The sequence below is a fragment of the Heliangelus exortis genome, chromosome 6 (assembly GCF_036169615.1).
Source record: "Heliangelus exortis chromosome 6, bHelExo1.hap1, whole genome shotgun sequence".
Classification (NCBI taxonomy): Eukaryota; Metazoa; Chordata; class Aves; order Apodiformes; family Trochilidae; genus Heliangelus; species Heliangelus exortis.
Genome location: NC_092427.1, coordinates 11,001,669 through 11,020,231, shown reverse-complemented (window position 1 = coordinate 11,020,231; position 18,563 = coordinate 11,001,669). Strand labels below are relative to the sequence as shown.

The window sequence follows — 18,563 nt, the reverse complement described above, 5'->3', positions numbered from 1 at the left end:
TAAGCACTTTCAGAGTCTAGCTCTAGATACCAAGAGTGCAAGTGAGAGCAGACAGCATGAAGAAAATCCTCTGCTGCTTTTTGAAGTATTCTATGGTTACATGGGATGTATTGAGTCATCATTTAAGGCTGGAGGCATATATTTCTGTGTATCAAACTGGAATAATAATAGTGTTCCCTTTACATTTTCACATACAATATGTAATCTGGATATTTTTTAGAGTGTTTAAAGAGAAAAGTAACAGTTTTTCTGGTATTGTGGGGGAATGGCCCATCAGCATCTACCATGTACTCTCCAAAACCAGTGTTTAGGATCATTTTTGTACCAAAATAAAATTAAAGCCTTACGGCACTTTCTTAGCAGCATTAAAATATGAACTATGATTTTTAATTGCTTAAGCTGTTTTACATTTGGGATGAGTTTTTTTGAACTTGAGAGTGCCCTTTTCAAGCATATTCTGAAGTTACTTTCTTTCTATTTTATGGCCTAGTTTACTTATAAAATTGTAGCTGAGTATTGCAACACTGACTAAATAGCAATGCTAAAATGCTCAGAGGGCAGGATTAGGAGTCAAGAAGTCAAGAAATGCCTGTCTCAGTTTATCTGGAGCTGATGTTTAGTGTTCCTTCATGGGATCTAGTCTCTTCTGAAGAAGAAAGCATACAAAAAGTAACAATGGTATTAGTTGTTGCCAAAGTGCAATGTCCTCAAAAAAAAAAATAAAAATTATCCTCTGAAGTAGCAGAGGAGCCTTCTACATAAAAACATGTTTAGTAGTTGCTATGTTAATACTTCCCTTCAGCAGAAAAAAAACCCTCAGGAATTTCTTAACAGCAGTTGTTATAGTAAGGTGTTAAAACCACAGTGTTTTGGCCTTTTTACTGATGCTTTGCTTTGTTAGTAGCAGATCTTCCAGCATCTCAAACCTAGACTAATGAAAAAATAAGCCCCAGAATTAATTTAAACAAGATCTTCAATGAAATTGGTAGTCATTCAACATCCTGTTGCAGTGACATTTTTAAATAGCACTTTTGTTTTTTCAACCTTCAGGTTTATTAGTAATGTTGATGAAGCATATCCTGAGTTTTTATTTTGATCTTAGAAGAAGTTACATCTCCTATGTTGTCAGTGGAGATGCTAATACCAGGAAATTACCTGAATTCTTACCTGAGATACTAGTACCAACTAATTGCTCTTCTAGATGTGATTTATAAAGCTGCCAGCCCAAGTAGGCTTCATTTGCTCTGCTCAAAATGACCAAGCAGGTTCAGTGAAATCCCATCTAGATTCTGAAACATGCAGATTACTTATCTCTAGTTTTACTTTGCTTTGGTGGAAGGACATACAAATTTACAGATACTGTCAGTACTTGCATCTCTGAAGATACTTAGATATTTAGCAATCACAAGTAGTTTTTGTTACCTGAGCCACAGCTACAGTGGAAATGCATACTTTTTCAGTTTTGAATAGAAAATAAAATAACCTCAATAAATTGCATTGTTTGGTTGTGAGTGTACATTTGTTTTGCCCTTTTTTGAGAAATAGGGAAAACAAAAAAAAATGAAATAGAGCTTCTCTGACTCTGATAAATAGGGTAAATGCCCAAGGAGAACAGAAATGGCACTTAGATAATCTGATGATGAATGCTGTTAAAATATTTGTGTGAGCCTGGTTGTATATCCACTGTGAACAGATTTGGAATGCAGAGTAAGCTCAAGTGATGTTGTTATCTACCTTGAAACATAGCAAAGGCTTTCTTCAGCAGATGGAAATGGCTAGAATCCAGAGGGGGGCAAACAATTTTTTTCTGGAAGTCAAGTATTCTGAACAATAGTGGAAGTAAAAATAATGTGCACAGACATTTACTGGACAGCTACATCCTTCTAGGGCTGAGGTGAGAGACTTGAGTAGATTTCCAGCTGTGGTATGAAGAAGGCAGAGTGGGAAGCTGGGCAGCTATTCCACAGTGCATAAACTGACCCTTAGAAAGTGGTAGAACTCCAGTTGAGTTGTGTATTTCTATCCAAATGTGATCTTTGTGCTGCCTGAATAAGGACAGTGAGTATTTTTCTGCATCTACCAGTTAATTCTCTGCATAACTCTTGCAGGACACTTAGCTAATATCTGGGCAATTGCCTTGTGCTGAAAATTCCTGATATTTTCCCAGTTCTTGCCACTGTTTTGCCTGAAGAAGGCTTGACACTGGCTCTTCTTCCTTCTCCATTCCTTGGGTGGAACAGGGGATAGTTTGACCAGAGATCGTCAAGAACGTTCACTTTCCTTTGTCATGAGCCACTTACTCTTGCAGGTTGTAATCAATTATTGTGAGAGAATTAATCTCATACAGGGTTAATGGGAGCAAAATATGACCTTGTATTGGTATCAGGTACTTTTCAGCCTTCCATGGCAGTTAAATTGATGTGGTTCTTGAATCTTCGATTTCGAGTGTTACGTGTTTTGGGTTTGCAATTTTTAAGTGACTGGCTAATGTTTCTTCAGTGGAGGTTATTTTCCATACAGTAACCTGATTTCTTTTTTCTTCCTGACAGTGTTACCTGTTTGTATACTACACAGGCTGGAGGAATGCCAAATCCTTCCTGACTTTTGGGTTGATTTGCTTGTGTAACATGTATCTGTATGAACTACGCAACCTCTGGCAGCTTTTCTTTCATGTGACTGTGGGAGCATTTTCTACCTTACAAATTCGACTGCGACAACCACAGGGAAAGTCCCCTGATTACAATGTCTGACAAGTCCTGGGACATTTAGAGGCACTCTTGTTCCAACAGATACTTACTCTCAGGAATGTAAAGCTGTTCTCCAGAAGAAGAAACTGTCTGGATGGGGCTTTTTAATTTGTTCTTTTTTTTGGTTTTTTTTAATATGTAAAAATACTGGACTAGAACAAGAAAACTGATCTTATCCATGTGGTGAAATATACATAGGCACACCAAGGTTGGGGAATTTTTTTCTGGTGGCATGAAAAAAGCTTAATTAAAAAGTCTATTAATAGGAAGAATGTACAGAGTATATCTTTGGCATATCATGCAAGCTCTTAACTTCCAAAGTCAGTTTTGCCTTTGTGAGGCAGTAGAATATAGGCTAAAAAATAATAATAGTAGTGCTATTGCATACTAGCAAACTACATTTGGAATATATAAGATAAAAATTTTTGGAATGTTTTGTTTCACATTGACATATATGTGAATGTTTTCTTAATTAAAAAGTAACCCGGAAACTTTCTGGGGATCAGCTCTATGATACCCGTGGTCCTCTGTCTAGTGTTATAAATACTTCAACATTTTTTAATTGATGATTTCCTTTTAATTATCCTTTGAAGGTGATCTATGAGTACAGGGTTTCTTTTTAGTAATTATGCAAAATGTTCTGCTGCTTAAGACAGGATTTTGCACACTTCCTTTGTTTGAACTCTGAAAGGAAGGTCTAAAGGAAATGGATTGGTGAGTAAATGAAGTGACTTGTACTTGTTGGACTACTGTTCTTTTTATATACTTTTAGGAATGGATGAATAGTTAGCTCAAACCTGAGATAAAACAACTGGTGATGAGAAAATAATAAATCAGTCTGATTAGCTTAAACAAGAAAAGACCAGGGATTTTGTTTATTCTTCTGGCTTTATGGGTTGGGAGTTTTTATGCTGGCATAGAATTGAACCACATTGACCTAGACTTGTGTTTGAGAGAACTGCTGTCTGCTCCTGAAGTTTGTGGATCAACTATCAAACCCAAAACACTTGGAAAATAGAGTAGCAACCTTATAGTTAGCAAATAGCAAACGACCATCAGTTATACTGTTGTGTTGTGGGGTTTTTTTACAATTATAAGACAGTTATTTATGTTGTTTTGTACTTCACAAATAGGTAGATACAGATAGATTTAAATAATGTAAGGGTTCACTGAAATGCTGGGGGGGAAAAAAAAAAAAAAAAAGCAGCCTTTAATGGCAGGGGGTTGCTGTGCTGCTTGTGGTGTTCAGTCTGGGGATTGACAGAGCTTTGCTGTGCTGGGATGTATTGCTCCAGGCAAATTTCTTTAGGCTCATAATGCCAAAATGTTATGTATTGCAGTAAATTATTTATTGTCATATTATGACCAAGAAGAAAGGATCTAGATATTTTATTTTCTCTTTAAATAGGTGGTATTAGTCAAGAAAATGATGCATAATACAACCAAGAAGACTTAGAGGATGGAATTGTAATCCAGAGTGAATGGGAACAATACATACCATAATCTTCATAATGTGTTTCTCAGACTCTTGTCTGAAATTAAGACCTTGAAGATGCCTTGATGTACAGCCTTGAAGTTTGGTGTTGATGATGTACTTAAACTCTTCCCTCCCCATTTTGAAAGAGACAAGAAGAATGCATTAATGAACACAGTCTCCTTTTGTCTGGGGAAGGAAGAGGAAAGGTCTGAAGGACTGGATGGAAGCAGACAAGAATTTTAGGAAATATTTATACTATGAGTATTTTTTAAATCCAGCAGAAGAGAAACCAGTCTTTGCTTATCACTGAGACATTTGGTTGTGTTAGCATTTGGGGCACTTTTCTGAACTCTCAGCACCAGGAGAGGTGAAAAGCAGTCCTTTACCATTTTAAGACAGTTATTGAAAAATACAGCTAGTCAGGTATAAAGCCAGGTTTTGTCTTGCTTGTAAAGTCTAGAAGAGTCCTTATACCTATCTTTTCACTTCACCTCCATTGATGGGCTGGGAAGCTGTTAGGAATGCCTGGAGTACTGCTTAGTTTTTAATTTAGGTTGTTGTGCACATGGAGAATTTTCTGTTGCCTCATTTCTTCAGTTTATATGTTGGCAGAGAATCTTGTTTTCTCTGAGACTCTTTCCCTTCCTGTTGTTCCTAAAGATGCATTTTTAAGGAATGAAAACTTCCTTTGTCATAATGTCTGGAGCCATTATTTCATTCTTGTTATGCTGGCATTAATTTAATTGCTGATTAGCAGGTATAATGAGGAAATGTGACTCTCAGTGTCACAGAAGACAGTTGGGGTTTTGTTTTCTTGTTTTTAAGGCACTGATAAAAATCCCATTTCACAATGAAAAGTTAATGAGGATGACTTTTCTTCATTACCTGATATTGCTAGGTGCTAAAACCATGGCTTTTGAACATATTACTTTAGTTTGACTTTATTAGAACTTGATGAAATTTTGTGTGAGATGAGAAACAAGACACACTAGGCCAAGTTGGAACTGCAAATTTCCCAGAAATTCCTGATATTTCCCACTTACTTATACAAACTCAGCATTCAGAGAAATGGTAGGTGCTTCCCTGCTGATTTGACCAGATTCCTGAGTTATTAGAGTGATGAAGATGGAGTTATGAATGATGACTACTACCCTGTTGAACAACATGCTTTGGTTTGAATTGCTCAGGGCCGTTCATAGTTGCTTGGTTTGATTTTTCTCCATGTGATTTGGTAGAAGCAGAACTCACTTCATGCTGTATTTATGAAGTGAGCCTCTTTAAGTTTGGCACGGGTCCATCCAACACCCACAATGTCTTATTTTTCTTTGGATAAGATGTCACTGTTTACATGCCCTGCAGTGCTGCTGTAAGATTAGCCCCCTAACCTGTATGCTGAGCAGAGCTGAAGAACACACCCGACTTGTCAAGCACCACTCAAAGCTTGAAAGCAAACAAGAGCTTCTTCACCTCTTGTACTGAAGCTGCTGGGGGAATGCCATGAGAGCAAGAGAGAAGGATTTTAGGACATTACTGGCTGGGTAATGTTCACCTGGCTGTGGAGAGCTGGTGCCTGCTTTCAACTGGTGCCTGCTTTCAACTTTTCAGATTAGTCATAACTAATCTGACATTAAATTAAATTGCAAAGACCCAGCTCTGCTTTGGCTTCCCCCTGCCCTTTTCAGGATGCAGTCTGCATTGCTTTGGTTCTTCAGTCAGCTTGTGGGAAGCTCTGTTTCCTAGCAGGAGGTGTGTAGCATTAAGATGGCTCTCTTACTGTGCTCTCTCCCTGTCTCTGCAAGCATGGATATGTGCTGTGCTCCTTGCTGGGCAGCTAAAAGGAGAGCAAGGGTGTATTTTGTTTCAGACCAAATGGGAACAGTCACTGAAGGACAGGAGAGTGTCAGGTGGCAAGAACAGGAATTTCTCAGCTTTTTTCCCATGGATTGAAACCCTGATTCTCACACACTGCAGGGTTGGCGAGGGCTTCATCCTGGGTTTGGTGGGACTCAAGGTACCCAATGCCAGACCAGGTAAAGGAGCAGAATAAGATGGCTTGGCTGCCACAGAACAGGTGTTTTATGTTGGAACTTTGGCTGCACTGTGCAAAGAGGTCTCCTCTGGAGCCTTCCAAGGGCGCCCTGGCAGTGAGGAGCAGGAGCAGTGCTAACAGCTCCCGGCTAAGGCTGTGCGGGTCTGTTCCCAGTAGATGGCAATAGTTGTTTGTATCTGGAATCCTCTGTTTCTAAAGATCTCCGGGGGCCACTGCTGCCAGGGGAAGCTCTTTCCAGCTGCTCTGCTGTGGCTTTGAATTCAAATGCTGCCAGTGCTGTGCTGAACCATCATTGCCTCCCAGCTGGGTGATGCTGAGCACCCAGTGCCTGCCAGAGAACATACAAAGTATTAAATAGCTCTTCACCCTCTTGGTTAAAGACTGACGTTTTAAGTGCTTTGTGGCTTTTTCTTAATGTAGCCCTGTTTTACAAGTACACTTGTAAAATCCCTTCTAACAAATATCAGATTGTAAGTCATTCAGGGTTTATTCATTCAGGTGCCCGTGTACAGTCTCCTGAACTAAAAAAGTCAATTTAAAGCTGGAGCTTTTTGTTTCTCTGTTACACTTCAGGCTTCTGCTATTTGGTGTAGTTACATGCGGCTTTTACCTAGAAAGATTGAAACCATTGCATTACATTGCAGGATTGAAACCCTGCTGCCTCCTCCAGGTGTCCTTCAGAGGACAAGTTCCAGGGTACCTGGGAATTTCTTTGGCGAAGGTCTTGTACTTTTCAAAATACACTTTTTTTTAAATTTATTTAACAGAACAGAAAAATGAATTCTTTTAAAATCTGTTCAGTTTTAGCAATGTATTTCACCACATGGCCACAGCAAGGCTTTGTCAGCTCTCCTGAGACTAATGTTTCAAGGCAAGTGGGTGCACAGAGGGACCCAGGGGATGTTTTCTGCACAAACAAGGTCTTGAGGCTCTGTGCCTGGGTGCTGTGCAGTGCCCGTGTGCTCCACGCTGACATCCAACCCATTGCTAATCAGGAGCTGGATGTTCCCATGTGCAAAAGCTCCTAAACAACTTCAGCCTGCTTTCTTCACTAGCCAGATGCAGCTAAAATAAAACAGAGACACTTTACCAGTGAAACAGTGTTTAATATAGTTAAATTACTTAAATAGATTTCAATTTCCATGGGAAATCATAACTGTATCCATTTTTGCAAGAGCCAGAGTAAAGAGTGTGTGAATACCCCTTGAAATGATCATGACACACTGTCAACAATCACAGCTAGAGATACTGGGGACTTGAATTTTCATTGACAACACAGTTCCATAAGATGAATCAAAAGTTAAGAAGACTGCAGACTCTTGTAAAGCCAAAAGCAAACCTAAAAATTGAGTGGATGGCATGAAGGGTAATGAAACTCAGTGAGAGGGTGAAAGGGATGGAAGGTGGAGGCAAGGGATAAGGGAGTAACAGCATGATGCAACTTATGTATTTTGCAAACCAGGAAAGATGTAAAGGAGCAAAAGTATAGTACAAGGGCAGACTTGGCAGTTTTACAGAAGTCAATATACTATACTTTTTCTGAGATGTTTCCTAGTGGAAGGGGGAAGGAAAGGGGTGATGCCATTTAAGCTCACGTTTAAATGGCTTCATGCTCGGGTTATGCTTAGCATTATGGCAAATTAATTAAGACAGGCCCATGGATTATCACTTTTTCTCATTGTTGAGTAGGAAAAAATAAATCACCACCACCATAGTGCAATCATTAAGCTGTTAATATTACAATAATGCTGCCCTGAGAAGACTGGAAAAGAACTTTATTAAATGTCAAAAGATTGGAGTAATTTTTAGTGCTAGCCAAATTCAATATCAAAACTCTCCCATCATAGAATATAAAAAATATAGCTTTTTTTTTTTTTTTTAATTCATTTTGTTTTTAATAAAATATCAAGGGATTTTTCTTTAATAGTTAAAAAAGGTACATAAATGGTAACAGTGAACTATTCATAATCTCCCCACTGGTGATGAAGATGTCCAACGCAATATCAATGGCACTGTATTTCAAGGTCAACTACCTCACATACACATTTGCCATCACAGCCTTTTTTGAACATCACCCAATTCCTGAAGACTAAAAATCTGTGATTCAGTTTAAAAAAGTGCCAACTACTGGAAAGTCAACTTGATGCTGCAGTACAGAGTTCCTTGTAATGTCAAATGGCAGTTACAGTATCAGACAACTCTCATATCAGCAGGATTCTATGAAGACCATCTATGAAAAATGTTTTTTTAAAAAAACAAAAGTTCAAATGAGCTTATTTTTTTTCCTCTTCTTATAAGAGCTCCTGTTAGAGTTAGAAGATTTGCTTAGAGCTCTTTATAAAATGTTTGCTACCATCTCAGTAGCTAAAACTCAAAGGTCCTGTTTCCATTTGTGAAGGTGCCACCTTCTCCTTGAATGCTGCATGGAACAATTGTGTGACTACCACGTTTTAGTTTTTTCCTCTTCTTTGGGGTTGTAGATTTTTCTGTATATTCATTTGAAAGTGTGTCTTATTCAGCCTGGAGACTCACCTGTTTGTTGTTGGCTGATTGTATAATGATAATCTGAAAACTGCCAAGTCTGTGTTCAGAATATTATGCACAAAAAAATTACACAAAAGTCTATGGGTTATATACACCTTCCACCACACCTTGGTGTCAACAGCCTGCCTTCTAATTTATATTTATAATTTACAAAATATAGAATTTGGTATATCTGTTAGATCTCCATGTTTTCAATATTACAAAATAAAAAATACAAAAAAAGAAAGAAAGAAAAAAAAAACAAACCAAAAACCCCACACAAATTTCAGGGGAATTCCCCCCACAAAGTGTCTCTTTGTTTACATCTAGTCTTTCCCATGTAAACTGATATATACCAAAGAAGAGCACAGAAGACTTTTTAATAAATATGGTTGTAGAGCCATCTTTCTTTATCTTGATCTTCTCCTTCATCAGATTTGCCAGCCCCTCACAGAAAAGCAGTCATTCAGCCAGGTAGAAGAAGGGAACTGAGGGGCGATGTCTTTCACACTAAAACATGACCAATGCCCTTCTAAAAGGCCTTTTTTGTGTGCTGCAACAGAGGGTGTCACTTTTGAAAGCCCATTCAAAACAGCTAATAAAAGCACAGTGGTACACTTCAAATAGCTGGCAGTATGGGATGGAAACAAGGGAGTGCAAATCCGTTCCAAAGTAATGCTTTGTAGTGAATCATACATTCCTTCAACCAAGTAAATGTTGTGTTGTGTCAATAAATACTTAAATAGCTCCTTATATCATCCTGTGGTAGCAGCCTTTTTAAAAATGCCAAATGCATGTCTTATCTGTGAACTCTGTAGCACACATCTTTGGTCGATTCAGCACTCGGCCAGGAACAACTCCAAGGTGGTTTCTTTTGCTTGCCTCTCAGGATGGGTGGCCAAAGAGTTTGCTGATACCAGCTCTAGAGTCACCGTGTGAAATTTCAGCTGTGCTGCATTATCAGCTTCACTGCTTCACTTCTCTGATTCACAGTCTTGGGTAATGCAAATTCCATCTTTGAGTGATGCTGCCATCGGTGCTAACTAATTGGAGGCCCTTCATTTAGAAAGTATGTTGTCATTTCTCCTTTGCCTTTGACCTTAATGACCCCTCGATATTCCAGCTGATAGTTGTTGGCTGCTAAAACCTGGTACATGTCTGTGGTCACCTGCAGAATGAAAAAAGAGTAAGCGTATGTTTGTCATGCCTCCCACACAGTCTTCTGGTGGCTTTTGGAGTAATCCATGGACAAAATTGAAATAGGATAAACTATTTTGTTTCTAAGTCAGTCGACTTTTGCATAGTGAGCACAAGTTGCAGCACAATCATAGCCTTTAGAAAGTAAGAAACTACACAAGTAAGGGTACACAACTAGGGGAAAACCCACTTTGTTTTCCAGGAGGTCACAAGATAAAAAGATACCAATGCGTCACATTTTAAAAGATGCACCTGGCAGGTCAAGTCAACTCAGATGCATTTATTATATCTGTGAAGTGGTAGTAGGAAAACGGGCTAAACATATTTAAAAAGTCCTCAAAACCAACTTAGAAATTACACAGTGGATGTACAGTTCAGAAGGAGTCATTCAGGCATTTGTTTTTATGATGGAGAAGACAGTGGGCCATGAGAAAGACCAACCAAATATAATCAGCCAGACAGCATTTAAATTCTTTCTGCAGATACCATTCAAAAATAATCACTTGCTCTGAAAATAACAGAAGTGTAAAGACCAGATTTCCTGAGATATTTATTTATTACAATGTATTTTCTCACCCTTTTCCAGGTGGCTTTAAATATTTCCATTTCTGGCTTCCTACTGCTGTAGCATTGCTGTGCTGATTTGCTTAACTAGAATGGAAATGGTTCACAGACCATCCTGTGGGAAAGTTTAAAGGGTGTTGGATAAATATTGATCCAGTTAACTGACAGTTTAATTGGAAAGAAACAGCCTGGCTTCCCCTCCTGGGTTTTACATCAGGTACTCTATTTTTTACATCCCTTCAGTACTCTCCCAAGGAATGACAATTTGTTACTGTGGACATCGGCTCAGAGCAGGACAGTGGAATTAAATCACTGGAAAGGTCCCTGTCTGAAGGCCAAGGAGATGTTTGATTACAAGACAGTTTCCATCAAGCTGGTAAACCATCCTCTTTCCCTGGCTATATGTCCCCATCCTGCTGAGGTCTGGATCTTTGCTGGCCTCTCAACACAGGCTTTGTGAATAGAGAAGTGAATTACAGAAACACTTTTCTGAATCAAGCCCCTGGAAAAATAAAACAACCTCCAGCTGCACGTAGCTGAACAGCAAAGTTGGCAGCACGTGTGGGTGAGCAGGGCTGTGCTCACAGTGCTGGTAAGGTACTTGGGGAAAAAAACAGAGCCAAGGTTGCATGCTTTTCACCAAATGCTGCAAAGTTGGTGAAGATTAAAAGGCAAAACTTGATGATACAATTAGCATTCCCCAGTCAGCTTTTCTATCAGAACTGCGCAAATGACATGAAGGAATAAAAGAAATAAAAAATTCTAATTAAGTTTCAAAGCCTATAAATAGCACAGAGCTGGCAATGTAACTTTTCCAGTTAATGCCTTACCTGAATCCTGTCAGGCACACCAGTGCTGTCCATCCTGCTGGCTACATTCACTGTGTTGCCCCATATGTCATACTGGGGTTTGCGTGCTCCTATCACCCCAGCTACCACAGGACCAATATTGAGGCCTGGAAGGAGAGGAGAAATCCCACAATGATCAGATCCATCATGTGTGAACCACATGAAGCTTGAGGCAAGTTATTTTTCAGACAATAAAAAACATTCTGAGGTCCATAGATAGGTTCTAGCTGTGCTTTACCCTAACATGTAAACATACATGCAAACTGTGGGGAAAGAATCAGGTAAAATAAAAAAAAATCTGTTTTGCCCGTCTGACTGGAAGCACAGGTTTGGATCTGCTCAATCCAGAGCTACTTCCCAGTACCAGATATGGTACCAGGATAAGGTTTATTAGCCATCTGGTTGACAAGCTCACTGGGAAGTCAGCACAGAGCTGCTGCAATGCAGAGTGCCTGTCAGCCAGCAGCCTGGTGGCCTTCCAGGACAAATACCACAAATACCACAGTTGACAGCCTCACATTTCTTCTCCCCTTTTTCTGTCTGTTTTTATTCCCTGACTTGAAAGACAATTTAGCATCCAAGAATGGCAGAACCCAGGACCATGGGGCGTGGGCAGGGAGCACATCACAGGCAAAACGAAGCCAAACTAAACTGTCTGAGACCATTCTGTGGTAGGAACTTCTCTGAACCAAGGTCAGCTGTCCATCTGCTCCCAGTTCTCCAGGGAGCTTCAGGACTGATGCTGCTACCCTAACTGCTCTGATGTTTTAGAAAGGACAAGGTAATCACCAGACACAAGACAATTCACATCACTGTACAGCTAAGGTAACATCTGTGGTTTTTACTCTCCATGAAATCCCCAGCTCAGGATGACCACTGCCTCTATGTAATCCTGTAATTACAGTGACATTACCGATCTTCATCTGGAAGTTGTTGAATGAATGTTCATTAATGTATTTCATTTGGTCCATTAACCTCATGGCAAAATCAGCCAGAGCTTTGATATGTGTCTTCCCCTCCTTGTCGTAAGTGGAATCATTGAGGCCTGAGGCAGCCATGTATGTGCTGCCAATGGTCTTGATCTTCTCCAGCTGCCGAAATTGGTCTTCACTTATGATCTGTTTCACAAGAGCAAAAGAAGAAAGTTACCCTTAACACACACGTATATGCTGGCACTACAAACTCTTGGACAGAGCCTCCACTACTCAACGTGTAGGAAGAAATAGGTATTTGAATGAATGACAAGGAAATCAAAAGGCTTTTAATGTGGGGGAAAAAAAAAACCCAAAACTAAAGACCTCTAGAGTCAGAAGTGACTCATGGCACTCCATGTGACTCAGGACCCCATAAGCCAGCTTCTCTCAGGAGCTCAGCAAAGCCCAATTAAATTAATTGATTTGGTTCACTCTGTCCGCCCAGATTTTCTGCAACTTACTTCGTCAAAATCAGCGATGATCTCGTTGAGCAGCCTCAGACACTCCACCCCTTCGTTGTTGGCCTCCAGCTCCACATAAAACTCCGAGAAGTTGCTTATGGAGGCGAACATGACAGCCACACATTCACAGGACTGGTAGTACAGTTCATCATTTCGCCGCTCCTGAGCCAAGAAATGGGCTGCCACGTCCTTCGGCAAAATGTTGTGGAGGAGGCGTCTGTTATAGGCCTGCAGCTCCTCCATTTCTTCTTTCTCTTCAGTGGCCTGGTTTAGAAGGGAGAGACAGTGATGTGCTTACTGTTTTGCTAAGTGCTCTGGGGAAAAAAAAAAAGCTGAAAAGGAACTTGCAGGGAGAACAGAGACAGGGGGAAACTGATGAAGGACAGAACCAGAGAGATGCAGAAGTTTGAATTTTGATGTTATTCTTTGCCTGCTTTTACATACATGTGTACACACAAAGAAACAGATCATCTTCCAGTGCAAATCACAATTTTTTTTCTGAAACTGGAAACATTTGAAACTAGAGATTAAATTAAACAAGGGAGGACCCTTTAGAATGTGGTATCTGTCCATGTCTAGGCAGAACATGGAAAACACTTGGCTCTGCCTGGGGAAAACAAATGCTTCATGAACCCATAGACAAATGCCAGCTGAGCCCAGACCTGGAACATACAAGTCAGCTCATCCTTTCCATTGTTTTCCCATTTATAAATGAGGACAACAATGTTTACTTGCTTTCCAAGGAGTTTTAATTAACCAGTGCTTCCTCAGAGCCTCCTACTCAAACTACTGAGACCTATTATTAGAATGATGTCCTGACACCCAGAAGGTAAAATTTTCTATAAAACCTGCTGGCCTGTGCTTCCCCAGCTGTGAGTACTGGGCAAAGCTGTACTGCTTGCTTGAGAATCACACACAATTCCTCAACATCTCTTCTGGGCACAAGTAGTGCCCATATTAACACCAAACCCAGGGCCAGGAGCACAGTGTGGCATTATCTCTGCAGTGTGCTGGTTATTTAGTCCTGCTGAGAGGCTGCTGAAGGTTGGGTATCAAGCCAGTCCCCATGCTTAACAAGGAAGTGAATGAAAATGCAAATGTGCACTTCTACACCTCTGAACACAGCGAACCAAAGCTCACTGAAATGGCAAACAATTCAGTAGTGAATATGAGCTTCCTACATTTACAAATAATATTATATGTTTCAGCAACAATGACAGGCTCAGTGGCCCAAAATCATTAACCCTGATCTTCAGATCTATAACCCTCTACTGTGGGGACCATCCAAAGTACAAGGAAACAAGAGGCTTCACTGAATAACCAGGCTGAAGGCTCTGTGTATGCAAAGTACCAAAGAAGAGCAGAGCATTATTAATATGCCCAGTTATATGCCAGTTCCAGATTAAATTCAAAGGCACTTTATAACACTCCAACTGTATAGTGAGTAGCTCAGTAGTTTCATATTAACACCAATGACCATGTGCATTCCTCTGACAGAGCAGACACCCACTAACCTGAAGCTTCCAGAGGAAATCAAGCCTTGCAGTGGATTCCACTTGCTGGGCGTGCAAGTACAGTGCCAGGACAAAGACAGTGATGATGACAGGGGTCACAATCTTGAGTGCAACTCGTGTCATCACTGGAGAGCTGAAGCCAAGGAAAGAGCAGAATTTCCCACTTAGTCTCAGCATGGTGGAATACAGCTTAGCCAGGCTCCCCAGTTAGCACTTAAAGGCTAACCACCCTCTGAAGAAAATGCTTTTTTCCCCTCAGGGGATGGGGACAAAAGGGACAAAAAATACCTCCAAAAAGCACTCATAGGTGCAGGTTCCTAAAGCAGTTTGAAATTGGAAATTGAATCCAACTTCTTAAAGAGGTCTAGCATAAATATAAAAGTAATCTTTTAGAGACTGGCCACACCTGCTCAACCATCACTATGCTGGGCAAAACTGAAAGTCAGACTCTTCAGACTGTATTCCCCATGTCTCCTGCACTTACTGATTCTCTAATAAGTCACTTCTTAATGGCCTTTCTTTCGTAAGTATTCATAAGCTGAAAAGAACACTGCTACACATTCCCATACCTTCTGACGAGCAAACAAATAAAGACTGTTAAATGTCAATTACAGAGTTATAAAATATGAAAATATTTTGATAAAATCTTTGCCTGTGTAAGCTCTATGAGATGCTCTCTAAAGCAAGTTGGCTTAGGCCCTACAGGAAAGAGGGTGCTCTGAGAGGAGCTATACTTAACAAAAGCACAACCCTGAGCCCACTTAGGGCATAGGCACTGGGTTGCACCAGCTCACAGCAATGCATAATCAAACACCAGACACCAAAACCCATAAAATATTTCATGCAAAAGTGACTCACCATGACAGCGTTGCATTTGCCGACACACTGGAAAAAAAAAACAAACCAAAAACACAAGCAAAAAGTTAGCAGAGAGTTTGGCTCCCTCCGTCGCTTGTCCTGTACATCATTGAACAGCACCTCTGCAATGTGGCACCTCTAACACTGTGTGGGGCTATAGCCCTTTTAAAACAAAACTACAAAAAGATGCGGGGGTGGGCAGGAAGGGGGAGAGGAGAAAAAAAAAGGTGGTGTGAGCTACACAAAAACCTGGTGTGATGGTGCAACATTGTTATAATGGTGAAAATATCTAAGAAGCATTAAAAGTCAGAGAATCATTTGGGATTTTAATGTTGGTGGGGGGTGCTCAGCAAATGCTTTTGCATCCATCCGTGCTTCATTAGGTCAGTTTGTAAAGCTCAGTTTAAAAAAGGTAGCTTTGGGCTAATACCTTGAGAGGGATAGCTCCTCTCTTCTCCATTTATTGCAGCATGGAGATTCATTTAATTTCTTTACCTCTAGCACTACTCCTTTCTGCAAGCTGCCCATCTCTGTTGTTGTGCCTACCCCTGGGTATTGCACATGAGTGCACTAAAGAAAACCCTTCTGTGGATTGCTTTTACTGTTCACAATACTGCAAAGCACTCATATAAAGAGAACTGCCAGAGAAGATGAAAGTTGTGATTTTCTTATAGTGAGAGGAGGGAAAGGAGCTTTCTGTTAGATAGTAGCTGAGCTCCTGACTGACTGATTGCTTAATGCTGCTGAATTTCTTCTCAAGTGTGGGTGGAGTATTAGGTGGCTGAGAACCATGTACATGGATCCCTAAAATACTGGTTAAATGGAAAGCTAAAAATCAGTGGCAAAATAACTGTAGTGTTACTGCTGCAATTACAGCTTTGCAGGCTCCTAACGTGATACATCTGTAGCCTGAGAATGTCACAGCTGTCTCCAGAGTTTCAGGCCACAGTCCTCTGGGACAGGGGAGAACCTCTTGCTACACACTCAGAAACACAAATAATCAAAATTAAAATAGCTGAGGGAGCCTAAAAGGGCAGAAAATTAAAAAATAAAAGCACAGTGATTCTCTAAATTTTTGTTCTCGGATATTTTCTGCAGCTCTGAGCATGGAATTTCTTCTGACATGAACTTTGCAAACCAGTGTTTTCTTGCACACGATCTCTTATGGCTTCTTGGCCAGCTCCAGCACTGAACATGTGTGTTGGACATGGGGCCAGTTTGGGAACCCTGGGGATGACAGCTCCCATACTAAAGGTTGGATCTAGTTGGAGGCACTTTGCTCATGAACACAATTCCCCTGTGCCCCTAAATCACCACCTGGGCATGGATGACTGACTGCTTCCCATTATCACTCTCTCTTACGATGGGCACATGGCAGATCTGAGCCTTTGTCCAGGGGCTGCATCTCCCTGTGGGTGTTCTGCTTGCTCTAAAACCATCAACAAAGACTGTGAAAGGCAGTAAAGCCAGTATTTAAAGTAACATTTTGCATAAGTGAAAATGCCCAGTGCCAGCAGCAGTGGTGTTACATTGGTAGGTTGCTCCCCCATGGGACAGACATTGCCAGGAGCGGATGGCTCTTTAATTACAAATCACTGGGCAAAGCTCTGGGATCCACCATGCAGGAATTCAACTTAGAAGATCATATTGTTTCATCACATCTTTAAACCCAAGGCATGAGTTTTATTGTCTGCAGAGGGAAAAGGTGACAGGATAGGAGCTCTGTGCACCCTGTTGCCCTCCACCTGTCTGCAGGCTGCGGTGTGGCTGTGCTTGGGTCCAGCAGCTCCCAGTGAGCTGTAATCAGCCTTTCAGTTGCTTGCATGCTGGGCTGGTTTGCACCCAGAAGTGTGAAGTGACATCTGCATCACTTCTAATTAGTCAGGGAACCATAATGGCTGCAGAGCAGACAGGAATTATGTGGCTACAATGGGCACCCAATTAAAGTTCTATGCAGTCATGCTCCGTTTGTTGGTTTTTTGTTTTTTTTTTTAAGTAACAGCTGGACAGTAAGGTAGATGTCTGCCTTATGTAGATGTCTGTGTGCTACATACTGAGCTCCTATTTCCCAGAGCACACAAATGGACTGCCAGACACTGGGACAATAAATAGCTGCCCATGGAGCTCACAAGACGAAACAAATACCATTTCATGAGAGATAATACAGAGTATCATGGAAAGCTATTTCAGGGAAAACACACTAACCTTCTCTACTCTACTACTGACATTTTGATTGTGAAGTGATGTAAATTATGCTTTTAAGTGCTGTGATTTTGCTTAGTGCTTGACTTACAGGAATGAAATTATATTTAGGATACAAAATGCTTTTATTTCTCTAATTGTGTTAGAAAATGCTAAATAGCTTCTGCTGTTGGAATACATAACATCTGTAAAAAAAAAGGAGGGAAGCCTCATTTTCCCCATACCCCCATGGAAAACTCCATGGGGTTTCCTACATAATTTCATTTGCCTGAACTAACAAAACAATTTAAGTGATTGCTGCCACTGTCAGTAAATGCTGTATCTCCATTAATTATTACTTGGCACGCAGTAATGTTAAAATAATAAAATATTTATGTGAAGGACAGAAGTAACCAGGTACATCTCTCCTAAAGAGGTTAATGACCATCAAGAAATTTAGGCAACTACACAAGCTATTTCATAACACACAGGATAGCACATGGGAATCGTTTCAACCACCTTCCTATCCAAGACAGAGGCAACCACAGCTATCATCATCCTTGACAAATATTTCACCTAAACTGATGCTTTCTAGATCTCTGTTCTTTGCTGCTCTGGACTCTCCATTATTGTGAGCTGCATTCTTGCCCTAAACTGAAAAACATATTCCAGTTTAGGGTTTCCTGCTCCTGAGTAGAGAAACAGACTACTTCTCCTGTCTTACATCCGAGCATCATGTTCACCTCTAGGCAACACCATGCTTTTATAGACTCATGTTCAAGTACAATCGTTGCCTACAAGGGGAAATTATCAACACAAGTAGTTAACACAACAGTGCAACTCCCAGTAGGAAATTAAACTTGTGGAGAAAAGGTTTCTGGATGTGCCAAATCTCCCTCCCTGTCATAACCTTGAGGAGAAGGGTAAAGATATCAGTGGAAGGAGGTGACCACCATGATGAATGGGTGACCTAGTGATGATAAACTACTTCTTGTAAGTAAAGGGGCAACTGTCCTGCTGGGAACTGTGCTGAGACAGCTGTGATTCTGGCTTTTCAAAGGTGGACAGATGCCCAGCAGCAACTGGCAGGAGATCACCAGCCAAATGTCAACCACCACCATTTCACTACCCCAACATGTGTTTGATGTACCAGATGTCCAAACATCCTG

General features: G+C 40.6%; 2 protein-coding genes across 8 annotated transcripts in view; one reads left to right on the top strand and one right to left on the bottom strand.

The window, feature by feature from the left end:
• SEC22A (SEC22 homolog A, vesicle trafficking protein) overlaps positions 1 to 18,563 on the top strand; it is a 37,739-nt gene that overhangs the window by 17,561 nt on the left and 1,615 nt on the right. For 3 of the 5 annotated variants that reach the window (XM_071746647.1, XM_071746646.1, XM_071746648.1), the window contains exon 8: positions 2,550 to 3,484. The exons of 1 other annotated variant lie outside the window; for it this stretch is intronic. In XM_071746647.1, the coding sequence (XP_071602748.1) occupies positions 2,550 to 2,750 (201 nt within the window). In that variant the 3' untranslated portion in view covers positions 2,751 to 3,484. Of the gene's footprint in view, positions 1 to 2,549; positions 3,485 to 10,801; positions 10,835 to 18,563 lie in introns of those variants that run through there. One more of the 5 variants, XM_071746650.1, reaches the window with a different exon arrangement.
• Positions 7,360 to 18,563, bottom strand: part of ADCY5 (adenylate cyclase 5) — a 200,692-nt gene continuing 189,488 nt past the window's right edge. For 2 of the 3 annotated variants that reach the window (XM_071746644.1, XM_071746645.1), the window contains 6 exons: positions 15,214 to 15,240; positions 14,356 to 14,488; positions 12,842 to 13,105; positions 12,320 to 12,524; positions 11,389 to 11,513; positions 7,360 to 9,965 (listed from right to left, as the gene is read on the bottom strand). In XM_071746644.1, the coding sequence (XP_071602745.1) occupies positions 9,837 to 9,965; positions 11,389 to 11,513; positions 12,320 to 12,524; positions 12,842 to 13,105; positions 14,356 to 14,488; positions 15,214 to 15,240 (883 nt within the window). In that variant the 3' untranslated portion in view covers positions 7,360 to 9,836. Of the gene's footprint in view, positions 9,966 to 10,570; positions 10,674 to 11,388; positions 11,514 to 12,319; positions 12,525 to 12,841; positions 13,106 to 14,355; positions 14,489 to 15,213; positions 15,241 to 18,563 lie in introns of all 3 variants that reach the window. The other variant, XR_011726474.1, reaches the window with a different exon arrangement.